General features: G+C 43.7%; 1 protein-coding gene across 13 annotated transcripts in view; it reads left to right on the top strand.

The window, feature by feature from the left end:
* The window catches only part of LOC130917366 (phospholipid-transporting ATPase ABCA1-like), a 321379-nt gene that overhangs the window by 168005 nt on the left and 139073 nt on the right, over positions 1-14301 (top strand). For all 13 annotated transcript variants that reach the window (XM_057838802.1, XM_057838715.1, XM_057838723.1 and 10 more), the window contains 4 exons: positions 2140-2176; positions 2296-2495; positions 7901-7994; positions 13478-13620. In XM_057838802.1, coding sequence (XP_057694785.1) covers positions 2140-2176; positions 2296-2495; positions 7901-7994; positions 13478-13620 — 474 coding nt within the window. The remainder of the gene's footprint in view (positions 1-2139; positions 2177-2295; positions 2496-7900; positions 7995-13477; positions 13621-14301) is intronic.

Genomic DNA, 14301 nt, shown 5'->3' with positions numbered 1-14301 from the left:
GACAGAAGGGAACCAATGCAAAAACGGGAATAATTTTAAACAACTTTAACGGTTGATTACTAACATTAAATGACTTCCAAACATAGCAAAGGTTACTATGATTTTTTTTGTTTTTTTTTAAATGAAAAAAAAAATATGAAAGGCATACCTGCCAAGTTGTATGGTTTCGGCATAATTTGTACAACTAAGCACTGATTTTTAAATTTGTACGCCGTACGTTCAAAATCTGTACGTTTTTCGTGTATTACGTTTTGGTTTTTGTCACCGTTTCAGCAACGAGACAATGTGCGTTACGATGCGTTACTACGTTGATTAAATGATACGAGAAAAGTCAGAGACACTGAGAGAGAAGAGTGTTGTGACGCTGTAGCAAACGCGATGCTAGGCTAGGTGGCGCCAATATTTTTTGACTGTAGCCGACAGTCTACAATCTACGCCTAGATATCTCATGCATATACAGTGGGGCAAATAAGTATTTAGTCAACCACTAATTGTGCAAGTTCTCCCACTTGAAAATATTAGAGAGGCCTGTAATTGTCAACATAGGGTAAACCTCAACCATGAGAGAAAGAATGTGGACGAACCAGAAAATCACATTGTTTGATGTTTCAAGAATTTATTTGAAAATCATGAGAAGTATTTGGTCTATACCAAAAGTTAATCTCAATACTTTGTTATGTACCCTTTGTTGGCAATAACGGAGGCCAAACGTTTTCTGTAACTCTTCACAAGCTTTTCACACACTGTTGCTGGTATTTTGGCTCATTCCTCCATGCAGATCTCCTCTAGAGCAGTGATGTTATGGGGCTGTCGTTGGGCAACACGGCTTTTCAACTCCGTCCACAGATTTTCTATGGGGTTGATATCTGGAGACTGGCTAGGCCACTCCAGGACCTTGAAATGCTTCGTACGAAGCCACTCCTTTATTGACCTGGCTGTGTGTTTGGGATCATTTTCATGCTGAAAGACCCAGCCACGTCTAATCTTCAATGCCCTTGCTGATGGAAGGAGATTTTCACTCAAAATCTCTCAATACATGGCCCCATTCATTCTTTCCTTTACACAGATCAGTCGTCCTGGTCCCTTTGCAGAAAAACAGCCCCAAAACATGATGTTTCCACCCCCATGCATCACACTGGGTATGGTGTTCATCGGATGCAATTCAGTGTTCTTTCTCCCCCAAACACGAGAACCTGTGTTTCTACCAAAAAGTTCTATTTTGGTTTCATCTGACCATAACACATTCTCCCAGTCGTCTTCTGGATCATCCAAATGCTCTCTAGCGAACCGTAGACGGGCCTGGACGTGTACTTTTTTCAGCAGGGGGACACGTCTGGCAGTGCAGGATTTGAGTCCCTGATGGCGCATTGTGTTACTGATAGTAGCCTTTGTTACTGTGGTCCCAGCTCTCTGAAGGTCCTTCACCAAGTCCCCCTGTGTGGTTCTGGGATTTTTGCTCACTGTTCTTGTTATCATTTTGACGCCACGGGATGAGATCTTGCATGGATTCCCAGATCGAGGGAGATTATCAGTGATCTTGTATGTCTTCCATTTTCCAATAATTGCTCCCACAGTTGATTTCTTTACACCAAGCATTTTACCTATTGCAGATTCAGTCTTCCCAGCCTGGTGCAGGTCTACAATTTTGCCTCTGGTGTCCTTCGACAGCTCTTTGGTCTTGGCCATAGTGGAGTTTGGAGTGTGATTGACTAAGAATGTGGACAGGTGTCTTTTATACCGATAAAACAGGTACCATTCATACAGGTAACGAGTGGAGCCTCGTTAGACCTAAGTTAGACGTCTTTGACATCCAGAAATCTTGCTTGTTTGTCGGTGACCAAATACTTATTTTCCACTCTAATTTGGAAATAAATTGTTTAAAAATCAAACAATGTGATTTTCTGTTTTTTTTTTCCACATTCTGTCTCTCATGGTTGAGGTTGACAATTACAGGCCTTTCAAAGCCTTCAAGTAGGCGAACTTGCACAATTGGTGGTTGACTAAATACTTATTTGCCTCACTGTATATATATTACTATTACAGTGCCACAATAAATTGATTCAGATTCTGAAAATGTTAACTGACCTAGTAAATAATTGGTGAAGCAGTGACATCGGTGCAATATGCAATATGTTTCAGAACAGACCTGGGACATGTAATGGAGACACCAGTGCAGGTAATGTGAACACTAGCTCTTCCTTTGTAAAATTAACCTGATATTGTTCAACTGCAGTTTGAAATATTGTCTTTGTTCTTTTGACATATGAGCTGATTATCTTCTTTACATATGTGAAGGTTTGGCTGCGCTACAGTCCATGGTTCATCGCCACTTTCCCACAGCAAAGCTGATGGAGTTATGTTATGAGGTGACAATAAATATACCCCAGGAAGACTGTGAGCCAAGGCGGATGGCTGCCCTCCTGTCTGAACTGAATCAGAATCTCAGCACATTTGGAACTACCAGCTATGGTCTGTCTGACAGTAAACTGGAGGATGTAAGAAAACCTTTTCCCTAATTAAAAAACACATTCGCCTTGTCTCATGCACATGCCAAAGCCCAGTATGTATGTAGATATATATAGATGTAGATATATGTAGATGTGCTGAAAATTTGCGGCCGAAAATCGGTCACATCGCTTATGGGTGTGTGTGTGTATACAGTGGGGAGAACAAGTATTTGATACACTGCCAATGGGTTTTCCCATTGACTGTGTATCAAATACTTGTTCTCCCCACTGTTTATATATATATATATATATATATATATATATATATATATATACTGTATGTACAGCTAAGCAAGGCAGCTGCAGTAAAAATAAGTTTCAAAACCATTTGTAGATAATAGCAGGTATTAGACATTACATCCATCCATCCATCATCTGCTGCTTAATCCGGGTCGGTTCGCGGGGTCAGCAGCTTTAGCAGGGAAGCCCAGACTTTGCTCCCAGTCATTTCAAGAGAAGAAACATGTCAGGGGAAAAAAACCCCTGCAGTCCTCTTCAGTGAATCTCTTTGCTCCACGGCCACGTCTTTTGGCGTTGCTGCTCTCCCAACGGTGTCTTGCCAGCTCTCTCTCCACTTTATCCCGCTCGTCTACGCAAACTTAATACTCAGTTCCTGCAGTCTGGAAAGATTTTCCTTGGAGCTGACGGTCAGCCTCAGGCGGGCGGGATACAGGCACTTCGCTTTGATATTTTTTTACTTTAGTTGTTTCACGATGTATCTGACCTGAGCGCGTTTCCCCTGCAGATCCAGTGAGTAATCATCATCAACCAATAGTTGCCTTTCGTCCCATCTACACAATGCGCTGCCTCCAGGTGTGTTGCAAAATCAGTTCTTATTACTGTGTAATCTGAAAATGTAATCACAATGGAGCAAGGAGGGTCATTTTCCTTCGGTTTCAGCATGAGCGCCCTATGCGCATTGCCGATTGTGATGTCGGCTTCTTTCAGCGGAAGGCCTGTCAGGACCCCCGATAGTAGCTTTTTGATAGTAGCTTTTTGACAAAGGGAGCCATATCTTTTCCCTCGCTTCCTTCGGGGACTTGGTATAGCCTCATGTTCTCCCGCCTCACTCGAGTCTGAAGGTCCTCACATCGTTCCTTTAGTTCCCCCTTATGTTGTAGGAGGAAGCTGATTGCTTTGCCATGAGCATCGATGTTTTGGTTATACGATCCTCAGCGTCAACAACCCTCTTTTCCAGCTGAGTTAGTTGAGCACTCAGGCCTCTGATTGATGTTTCAAGTGTAATAACAATAATGTACTTTCTGGTTTGACTGAAGAATTGTTTGCAACATTTCATCCATGCTTTTGCCGTATATGCAACGTGCTGGCTCGCGTTAGCCTCCACAGACTTAGCAGGTTTGTTAGCATCCATTTTCTCTGGCATTTTTTCCTGTCCGTCCTGAACTGAATGAGTTTGGTGTAGGCCTCGATGACGAACATTTAATATTTAGATAAAGCGATGTGTAATCTTAGGCTAGGTTCTTACTAAAGGTCTTAATGCATGAATCCGATTTTTTTGCGTTTTTCCGACTCGAGTCAGGCATTAACTTGATGGTCTGAACGTGACAAGTCAGATAGAACTGGACCATTTCAAATCTGCTCTGTGTCACTTTCGTATGAGGTTCAAATCCGATCTGGGCCACATTTTTCCAGACTGTCGCGGCGGTCTGTACTGCCAGTCTACGAAATTGGAATTCATGCAGCAATTACGTGATCAAATAGCGAGAGAGACGCTATGGTAGCGGTGCAGTTGTGCGTTATTAGCGCCTAGCTTGCAGTGAACACAGCTTTTTTTTTTACAACAGTCATAAAAACTAAAAATGGGTTGAGGATAAGCCTGAGAATGATCGGTTTTCTCTCTGCTCTATGTGAGCAATATTTCAACATTACCTACATGGCCGAGAGTCGGAGCAAACTACCCATATGTGTGTGTGACATGCTCGGACAGTGCATGCATGCTATCCATCCATATAAACTTTGAATATAAGCCTAAACGGGTATTATTTATGTTATTTATGTATGTTATTTGTGTCCTCTTGTTGAAAAGCAAAATATGATATCCCTGGAATGACGGATGACGTGTCATTTGTTTTGATGCTTCTGCGCATGCGGGTCTTCTTGCTCAGCACGATTTGGACTGCGAAATAGAGCGCATGCGTAATACTTGAATGGTCTCAATGGACAAAGGCAGTCTGAACGGGCGCGCCCAAAAAACGGATATGACAAAAAGTCGGATTTGTGCATTAAGACCTGTAGTATGAACCTAGCCATAGAGGCATGCTAATATTACAGAACCCCTGGCTAAATATACAAACGAAAAAACACTCCAATTCTAAGTGTCAACAATGGTCACACAAAACATGCTCCTATTAAACATGCGGAACCGAGCTCTTTTTTTTTTCTTTCCGTAAACTGCGCATACGTAATACGACAACACAGAAAGTTGCTGACGTCCTTTAGTGACAAAACAGACTCCACGGGCCATTAGGGGGCCCTAAGCAAAATAATGCCAAGGAACCCATATTTTTGTAAAAATGTAGTCAAATTGTAAATTTATGTGCATCTTTCTTTATTCTTGATCACCTAACTATGTACATGACATTGCCAAGCATTACCTTGAATTGTACACTCACCGTCCACTTTATTAGGTACACCATGCTAGCAATGGGTTGGACCCCCTTTTGCCTTCAGAACTGCCACAATTCTTCGTGGCATAGATTCAACAAGGTGCTGGAAGCATTCCTCAGAGTTTGGTCCATATTGACATGATGGCATCACACAGTTGGTGCAGATTTGGTGGCTGCACATCCATCCATGATGCGAATCTCCCGTTCCACCACATCCCAAAGATGCTCTATTGGATTGAGATCTGGTGACTGTGGAGGCCATTTGAGTACAGTGAACTCATTGTCATGTTCAAGAAACCAGTCTGAGATGATTCCAGCTTTATGACATTATCCTGCTGAAAGTAGCCATCAGAAGTTGGGTACATTGTGGTCATAAAGGGATGGACATGGTCAGCAACACTACTGAGGTAGGCTTTGGCGTTCCAATGATGCTCAATTGGTACCAAGGGGCTCAAAGAGTGCCAAGAAAATATTCCCCACACCATTACACCACCACCACCAGCCTGAACCGTTGATACAAGGCAGGATGGATCCATGCTTTCATGTTGTTGACGCCAAATTCTGACCCTACCATCCGAATGTCGCAGCAGAAATTGAGACTACTCAGACCAGGCAACGTTTTTCCAATCTTCTATTGTCCAATTTCAATGAGCTTGTGCAAATTGTAGCCTCAGTTTCCTGTTCTTAGCTGAAAGGAGTGGCACCCGGTGTGGTCTTCTGCTGCTGTAGCCCATCTGCCTCAAAGTTTGACGTACTGTGCATTCAGAGATGCTCTTCTGCCTACCTTGTTTGTAACAGGTGGTTAATTGAGTCACGGTTGCCTTTCTATCAGCTCGAACCAGTCTGGCCACTCTCCTCTGGCATCAACAAGGCATTTCTGCCCACAGAACTGCCGCTCACTGGATATTTTTTCTTTTTCGGACCATTCTCTGTAAACCCTAGAGATGGTTGTGCGTGAAAATCCCAGTAGATCAGCAGTTTCTGAAATACTTAGAGCAGCCCTTCTGTCACCAACAACCATGCCACGTTCAAACTCACTCAAATCACCTTTCTTCCCCATACTGTTGCTCGGTTTGAACTGCAGGAGATTGTCTTAAACCATGTCTACATGCCTAAATGCACTGAGTTGCCGCCATGTGATTGGCTGATTAGAAATTAAGTGTTAACGATCATTTGGACAGGTGTACCTAATAAAGTAGCCGATGAGTGTACATTTGGGGAAATCATCATCTTGTGAAGAGGACGGCACTCCACCTGCAATTCAAAGATACTCTTCAATAGCTCCTTTGAATGATCCAAAGTACAAAATATTATTACATGGAACAAAATTCAGCCCAGGAAAATATTCGTCAACAAAAACGTGTACTCTGGGGAATGCAACTAATTAAGTACCGTAGGCTGATACTACTTGATAAAAATGTCCGATATAAATGAAATGACTATGGCTACGTCTTCACTAGGACAGATCATTTTCTCCAGGTTATTTTGCCGACTATTGTTGTACCTGTCCACACTTCGTTAAAGGTGCGTTTAAGGGCTTCCCCGCTTCTGCGAGGTACGCCTGCATTTGCGCAAACTACGCATGTGTAAAAAGGAGAAGCCTCATGTGTTACGTCATCGCATTCGTGGTTTATCTCTGAAACGGAAACTCATTCCTAGCCCACGGAAAATTTGTAAATTGCTACTCCTTCTACACTGTCATTATTTTGTGATCACTGTTTTTTTCGTGATTGCAATTAAACGCATCACACAGGACCGAGAGTGGAAGGGAGAGCACGCGCTGCTTTTACGTGCAGGCGCCATGTTGTGATTGAAATAAATCTTTATAAAACAACGGAAGCCTGACATCATTACTTGGGATGCAACACTTTTGACAGGAAGAAATGTCTGGGACAAAAACTGATCGCGCCTCGTTGACTGGGGGTACCACGCAGGTCACTTTTCGGTATTTAATTTTCCTCTACGCATTTTTATATACAGTACTCATGTTCGGTCGGCACTGAGTTGGGAGGGGCCAGCCCGGAAGCTGGCTGATCGGAGACAACTCAGAAGACGAGTTCTGTAAAAAACGTTCATCTCCACCTCGTCCGTGACGGGAGGACCCAAATGGGCACTGAATTGAAGCATATTATTGAGACGTAGTTTGAAGGTTCAAGAAAAATGTGTGGAAAAGAAAAGAGCAGGAATGCCAAGTTGTGATCATCCACCTCCATTGTTTCTTTTCTTCTCCGATTTTCTTCTTCTTTCATTTCTCTGCTCCCGAAGGATAAATTCTCTTCGACATATTCGTGCATCTATTTTCCGAGCAAGTTCGAGCACCAATCATCGCAAAGCAGGTTCAACGTCACTCCCCATGTTGCCAGATTGTAATGACAAGAAAATGAATGTTTGCATAGATAAACGGCAATGTGCACCACATTATTCACGGTGCTTTATTATAACAACGTATAAAATGAGGTTGCCAGATTGGGGGCCCCCTAGTGGTGGTCCTAAGCAGCTGCATAGTCTGCGGATAGGCTGGGCCGGCCTTGCCATGGAGTAACATTGGTACTCAAAATTACTGTACTACGACAACTTAAAGGGGAGATTCAGAATTTAACAAATAACTAACAAACTGCACGGAATTTGTTAAAACCAACCGAACTGACTAATTAAACCCCTCGGTACCTTGAAAATTAAGCCTCGTCAAAAATTTTGAACTTCCCCTTCAATGTCCAAAAAGTACAGTCCTACTTCATTAGTAGAAAAGCGTAATATATTTTTCAGATATTCCTTCGAGTGGTGAAGGACTCTGAGGATAATGTGGAACCAGCTCGGCAGACTGATCCTCCAGAAAGGACAGGAGAGAGTCAAAACATTGGTGTGTATGTCTGTGTGTTTGCTTTTGTGTGTGTGTGTGTCACATATTAGCGCAACCACTGACTTAATACTATTTCCCATTAAGCTGCCAGAAAGGAAAAGCTTTTTATGACTTTAAAGTACAGTGACAAAAATTAAAACTCGCTCCTTTTCAATTGACAAACAGAGGAAGAGATTGACATCCCAGTAACTCATTGTATGTAGATTACGCTGTTTTAGGTTATGAGGAGCTGGACCTGATTCCAAAAGATAAAGTACTCGAGTTTGAAATTTATCATTGAATTGGAACTGAACACGTATTGCATGCCTAACACCTACTACTTGAAAATGTAGTGCTATCAGACCCAGGACATTGAATTGATCGCAACTGGACTTTTCTGGTTGTTTGGGACAATGTTTTTACCTCCCATCCTAGCAGGCTTCACCAATTCAAGCAACAAGAACTAATGAGGAAAGTATTATTGTGGGATTTGAATTGGTGTTGAATGCCGTTATTATTGCTTCAAGTTTGTGATTCCCTTGCAAGAAATCATCTGTCAACAAGGGTCGTTGGGTGGAAACTCCCTCCAAAAACTATTCAGATAGTGGAGATGCTTCTTCAGTCAAATGAGACTGTTGTTTCTCTTATTTGTATGAAAATACGTATTTGGAAAATACCAAAAGTTAATCTCAATACTTTGTTATGTACGCCTTGTTGGCAATAACGGAGGCCAAACATTTTCTGTAACTCTTCACAAGCTTTTCACACACTGTTGCTGGTATTTGGCCCATTCCTCCATGCAGATCTCTTCTAGAGCAGTGATGTTTTGGGGCTGTTGTCGGGCAACACGGACTTCACAGATTTTCTATGGGGTTGAGATCTGGAGACTGGCTAGGTCACTCCAGGACCTTGAAATGCTTCTTACGAAGCCACTCCTTTTTTGCCCTGGCTGTGTGTTTGGGATCATTGACATGCTGAAAGACCCAGCCACGTCTCATCTTCAATGGCCTTGCTGATGGAAGGAGATTTTCACTCAAAATCTCTTGATACCTGGCCCCATTCATTCTTTTCTTTACACAGATCAGTCGTCCTCGTCCCTTTGCAGAAAAACAGCCTCAAAGCATGATGTTTCCACCCCCATGCTTCACAGTGTGTATGGTGTTCTTTGGATGCAATTCAGTATTCTTTCTCCTCCAAATTCTATTTTGGTTTCATCTGACCATAACACATTCTCCCAGTCCTCTTCTGGATCATCCAAATGCTCTCTAGCGAACCGCAGACGGGCCTGGACGTGTACTGGCTTAAGCAGAGGGACACGTCTGGCAGTGCAGGATTTGAGTCACTGGTGGCGCATTGTGTTACTGATACTAGCCTTGTTACTGTGGTCCCAGCTCTCTGTAGGTCATTCACTAGGTCCCCCGTGTGGTTCTGGGATTTTTGCTCACCGTTCTTGTTATCATTTTGACACCACGGGGTGAGATCTTGCGTGGAGCCCCAGATCAAGGGAGATTATCAGTGATCTTGTATGTCTTCCATTTTCTAATAATTGCTCAATATTTGCCAACAAAGGGTACATAACAAAGTATTGAGATGAACTTTTGGTATTGACCAAATACTTATTTAACACCATGATTTGCAAATAAACTCTTTAAAAATCAAACAATGTGATTTCCATGCTGACAATTACAGCCCTCTAATCTTTTCAAGTGGGAGAACTTGCACAATTGGTGGTTGACTAAATACTTATTTGCCCCACTGTACTTTCTGGACAGCTTTCACATGCAGAGTGCAACTCGGGCATTTTTTAATTATTTTTTTTGCTTAAGATCTAAAGTTAATTTACTCCACCAATCTGCCTCGTATGGCATTTGAAAAAACGTTTGTTTTAAAAATAACTTCCTCTTAATATCGTCCTCTGAATTATGGGGGTATTATTTCATTTTTGCCGACTTTAAAGTTATTAATTTGGGCCCATAGCATAGGTGGAGTTTGACTTCTGTGGCAGAGAGGGCAAAACATGTTAATGACCCCAAAACACAGTGTCAGCAATAAAATTTGGGCCCTTGGGGCCTTGGGTGGGGTTTGCTGTCCCTTGCCGGTGGGGTGGGCATCCCCAGGTCTCCTGCGCCTGGTGTAGCGCCTGTTCGGGGTGCGGGGTGGGTGCTCGGGTGGCGGGGGCAAGGGTGGGCTGATGCGGGTGCGCCGGGGGTTACTTAATTCACGCTTTCCTCACCGGGGGTTACTTAATTCACACACTCCTCACTTTGCATTGTAAATATCTTTCACCCTGGCACCTACATACTCATTCAGTCCTCCGGGGAGAGTTGAGACAGGGCCATACAGTCCCGCCCAAGCTCCCCCTTGATTGTAATTGCATCACACACCAAGGTTGTGGGATGAATGGGACCGGTGGGACCTTTTTTGACGCATCACACACATCATACTCCAGCAAAGGGCAGTGGGACGGGTGGCTCGGTAGAAATTCAATGCAGCAGTCCCACTGCCCCAAGCTGAGCTCTCCTATTTTAATGCATACGTTGCTCTACCCTCCCCACGCCATCCCATCACGGTGCTGGGTAATGGCTGCCAGCAGGGGATCTGGCAGCCACCCTTTCTCTCTATGGCATGGCTCCTGGGGCATGGCCTCCCCTCTGCCTAGGGCTGCCGGCCAAGGGAGTGGAGGGAGGTTGGGGCTCCGATCTCACGTCGCCCAGTGGCGGCTCCTCGGCGTTCTGCTGCTTCCGCCTTCCCATCTCTTCTCTGCCTGGGTATTTGCCCTGCGCTCCGTTGCGGATCATTGGCTGGACGCCGGTGGCTGGGTGTCGCCTGTTCCGGCAGGGGACACTGCCCTGCCCTGGGCTTGGTGGGCCATTGGGGGTCCCGTGGCGTGCTGTGCCGGTTCGGTGGTTGTGTCTTGTGGGCCGGGTGGGTGGGGTTGGGGAGGACGTGGGGTTGGTGGTGTGCCCGAGGGACCACCCTGGATCACGGGGGGGTGACGATGGCTCCTTTACTGGGCTGCGGGAGGAGGGATGGGCAGCGCCCCCCCCTCCCTCCCGCTTGCCCTCCCTCCCCGGGCTGCCTGGGTGGGGGCCGTGGCCCTGGGGTGGGTCTCCGCTCGTCTGCGTGGCTGTCGCGTATTTGATGGGGCTCACGCGCGACTGAATGTGATTGGGCACGCTCGGCACGCAATTGTGCAAGTTCACCTACTTGAAAAGATTCGAGAGGCCTGTAATTGTCAACATGGGTAAACCTCAACCATGAGAGACAGAATGTGGAACAAAACCCCCAGAAAATCACATTGTTTGAGTTTTAAAGAATTTATTTGCAAATCATGGTGGAAAATAAGTATTTGGTCAATATCAAAAGTTCATCTCAATACTTTGTTTTGTACCCTTTGTTGGCAATAACAGAGGCCAAACGTTTTCTGTAACTCTTCACTCTCCGCTTGGTGTAAAGAAATCAACGGTGGGAACAATTATTAGAAAATGGAAGACATACAAGACCACTGATAATCTCCCTCGATCTGGATCTCTATGCAAGATCTCACCACGTGGTGTCAAAATGATAACAAGAACGGTGAGCAAAAATCCCAGAACCACACGGGGGGACCTAGTGAATGACCTACAGAGAGCTGGGAACACAGTAACAAGGCTACTATCTGTAACACAATGCGCCTCCAGGGACTCAAATCCTGCACGGCCAGATGTGTCCCCCTGCTGAAGCCAGTACACATCCAGGCCCGTCTGCGGTTCGCTAGAGAGCATTTGGATGATCTAGAAGAGGACTGTGTTATGGTCAGATGAAACCAAAATATAGCTTTTTGGTAGAAACACAGGTTCTCGTGTTTGGAAGAGAAAGAATACTGAATTGCATCTGAAGAACACCATACCCACTGTGAAGCATGGGGGTGGACACATCATACTTTGGAGCTGTTTTTCTGCAAAGGGATCAGGACGACTGATCTGTGTAAAGGAAAGAATCATCAGCAAGCACATTGAAGATGAAACGTGACTGGGTCTTTCAGCATGACAATGATCCCAAACACACAGCCAGGGCAACAAAGGAGTGGCTTCGTAAGAAGCATTTCAAGGTCTTGGAGTGGCCTAGCCAGTCTCCAGATCTCAACCCCATTGAAAATCTTTGAAGGGAGTTGAAAGTCCATGTTGCCCAATGACAGCCCCAAAACATCACTGCTCTAGAGGAGATCTGCATTGAGGAATGGGCCAAAATACCAGCAACAGTGTGTGAAAAGCTTGTGAAGAGTTACAGAAAACGTTTGGCCTCCGTTATTCAGTGGGTAGAATATTGTTCTCCCCACAAGTATTGTGCTGAACTTTTGGTATTGACCAAATACTTATTTTCCACCATGATTTGCAAATAAATTCTTTAAAAAATTTGATTTTCTGTTCTTTTTTTCCACATTCTGTCTCTCATGGTTGAGGTCTACCCATGTTGACAATTTACAGGCCTCTCTAATATTTTCAAGTGTGGGATCTTGCAGTATTAGTGGTTGACTTAATACTTATTTGCCCCACTGCATGCATTTGGCCAAGGACATCGTCCATAGAATACGGTACGCCCTGTTGTGGTTCTGTAGTACAATTAGCCTCTTTAGTGGGACAAACTAAAACCCCGCTCACCATTTTGGCGGTTTTCTCCGGCGTTTCACGGTCCACATCTTCGATCCTTGGTTCTCGCTCTGTAGTTGTTGTCACTTTTGAATTCTTAGATTTGAAAAAAATTACATACATGGCATTTTCGGCCACCATGGGGGTGCTAGTATATAGTTCCTACATAACTGGTGTGTTTATTGATCCATTTGAAAAAAAAAAGGTTAATGAGTATTGAATTTCAAGTTTAAACTGCAATTGTTTAAAAGAGAGAATTAACTGAACACTGGTAATTTAAATAGAAATTAATTATTCTAAAAATTCACAGTGAATACATATGTAACAGATAATAGTAATAAAGTTAGAATTGTGGTTTTTTTTTTGTTTTTTGTTTTTTTTTAAAGAGCGAGAACTCAGGTTAGCCACCCCTGAGCATAGTTCGCCACACTAGAGAGGCGCTAAAAAAATACAGAATGAAAAGGATAATGTTGTGTAATTTGTCCAATTGCTATAGGTTAGTCTATTTTGCCATACTTTGATTTGGAGTCACTGCATACGACCCTGCACTCCTTTGACTGTATTGCCACCTTACTGTCTCTTTCTAACTGAATGGCATATCAACTCATTCACTTCCATTGGTGGCAAATATCATTGTCAATGATAGCCAATGAGGGTCACTCACCCTTCCAGTTAAAATAAATGTAGCGTCTCGCTGTCACTGTCCACTGTCTTTACACTCAATAGGGTGCGTCCCTAAATAACTTCCACACCAGATCACAGTTAAGTGCTGTACTAAGTACGCCTAAGAACATCTTCCATGACAACCAGAAAATGTCTAGTTGGGATTGATTTGATGCCGTGAGATTGATATGGAAATATTCACTGCTGTCATAGAACAACAGGTTACCAACTTGCTAAGTGAAACTGGCCATGGTGTCACCTTGACTGGATGGAGGCTTATCTGGCACCAATTGAGAGGTCTCTTCATCAAGCGATATCTGTGCATCCGAAGGGATCTTCAAGGCCTCTTCTCTCAGGTTAGCGTTAACAAGATGCTGGTGAAATGAACATGTGTCAAAGCACTTTTCAGCCCGTATTGGTCGAGTGCTTGAAGAAGACTAAAACCACAATTACCACTCAAGTAAATCTACCATCCCTCAACAAGACACAGTTAACTGTTGCCGTCACATCCGGTGTCTCGTGGGGTTCCCAACTCACTGAAATAGAAAAAAAGGGACAGGTCTTTTTTCCCGTAAATTATTTGATTCAAACTTGAATTAATTAGGTTCATATTTGAGTTAAATAAGCACGTTGAAAAGCAATAATTATCACCATGCACTTTAAAGTCCCCATATCATGCCAAGGGGTACTTTTCTGAATTTGATAGATTGGATTTCACTTAGCCAAAACTCGTAGTCCTTTTGTTTATAAAATGAACCAAAAAGTGCAAAACACAGTTTTAATCGTATTTTGCTATTGGCCAGGAAGCCAGCAATCAAAGGGAGGCTTTTTCGTGCACAGGGCCCTTATCCATTTGGTTTCATTGCGGTGGCTGCAAATGTTTTAGTTGTTTTTCAAACTCACTCTGCTGAGTCAGCCGAGCAGGAACAACGCAGCCTGGTGTCATCCCGGAGAAGCTTCCTCAACTTTTGGTAAACTCTCTCCAAACTTATCTTCCGGTCCCTGTTTTCGTTGCGAAGAACGCCAAGGATGTCAAT

This window comes from Corythoichthys intestinalis, chromosome 1 (genome assembly GCF_030265065.1).
Source record: "Corythoichthys intestinalis isolate RoL2023-P3 chromosome 1, ASM3026506v1, whole genome shotgun sequence".
Classification (NCBI taxonomy): domain Eukaryota; kingdom Metazoa; phylum Chordata; class Actinopteri; order Syngnathiformes; family Syngnathidae; genus Corythoichthys; species Corythoichthys intestinalis.
This window is presented reverse-complemented; position numbering and strand designations above follow the sequence as displayed.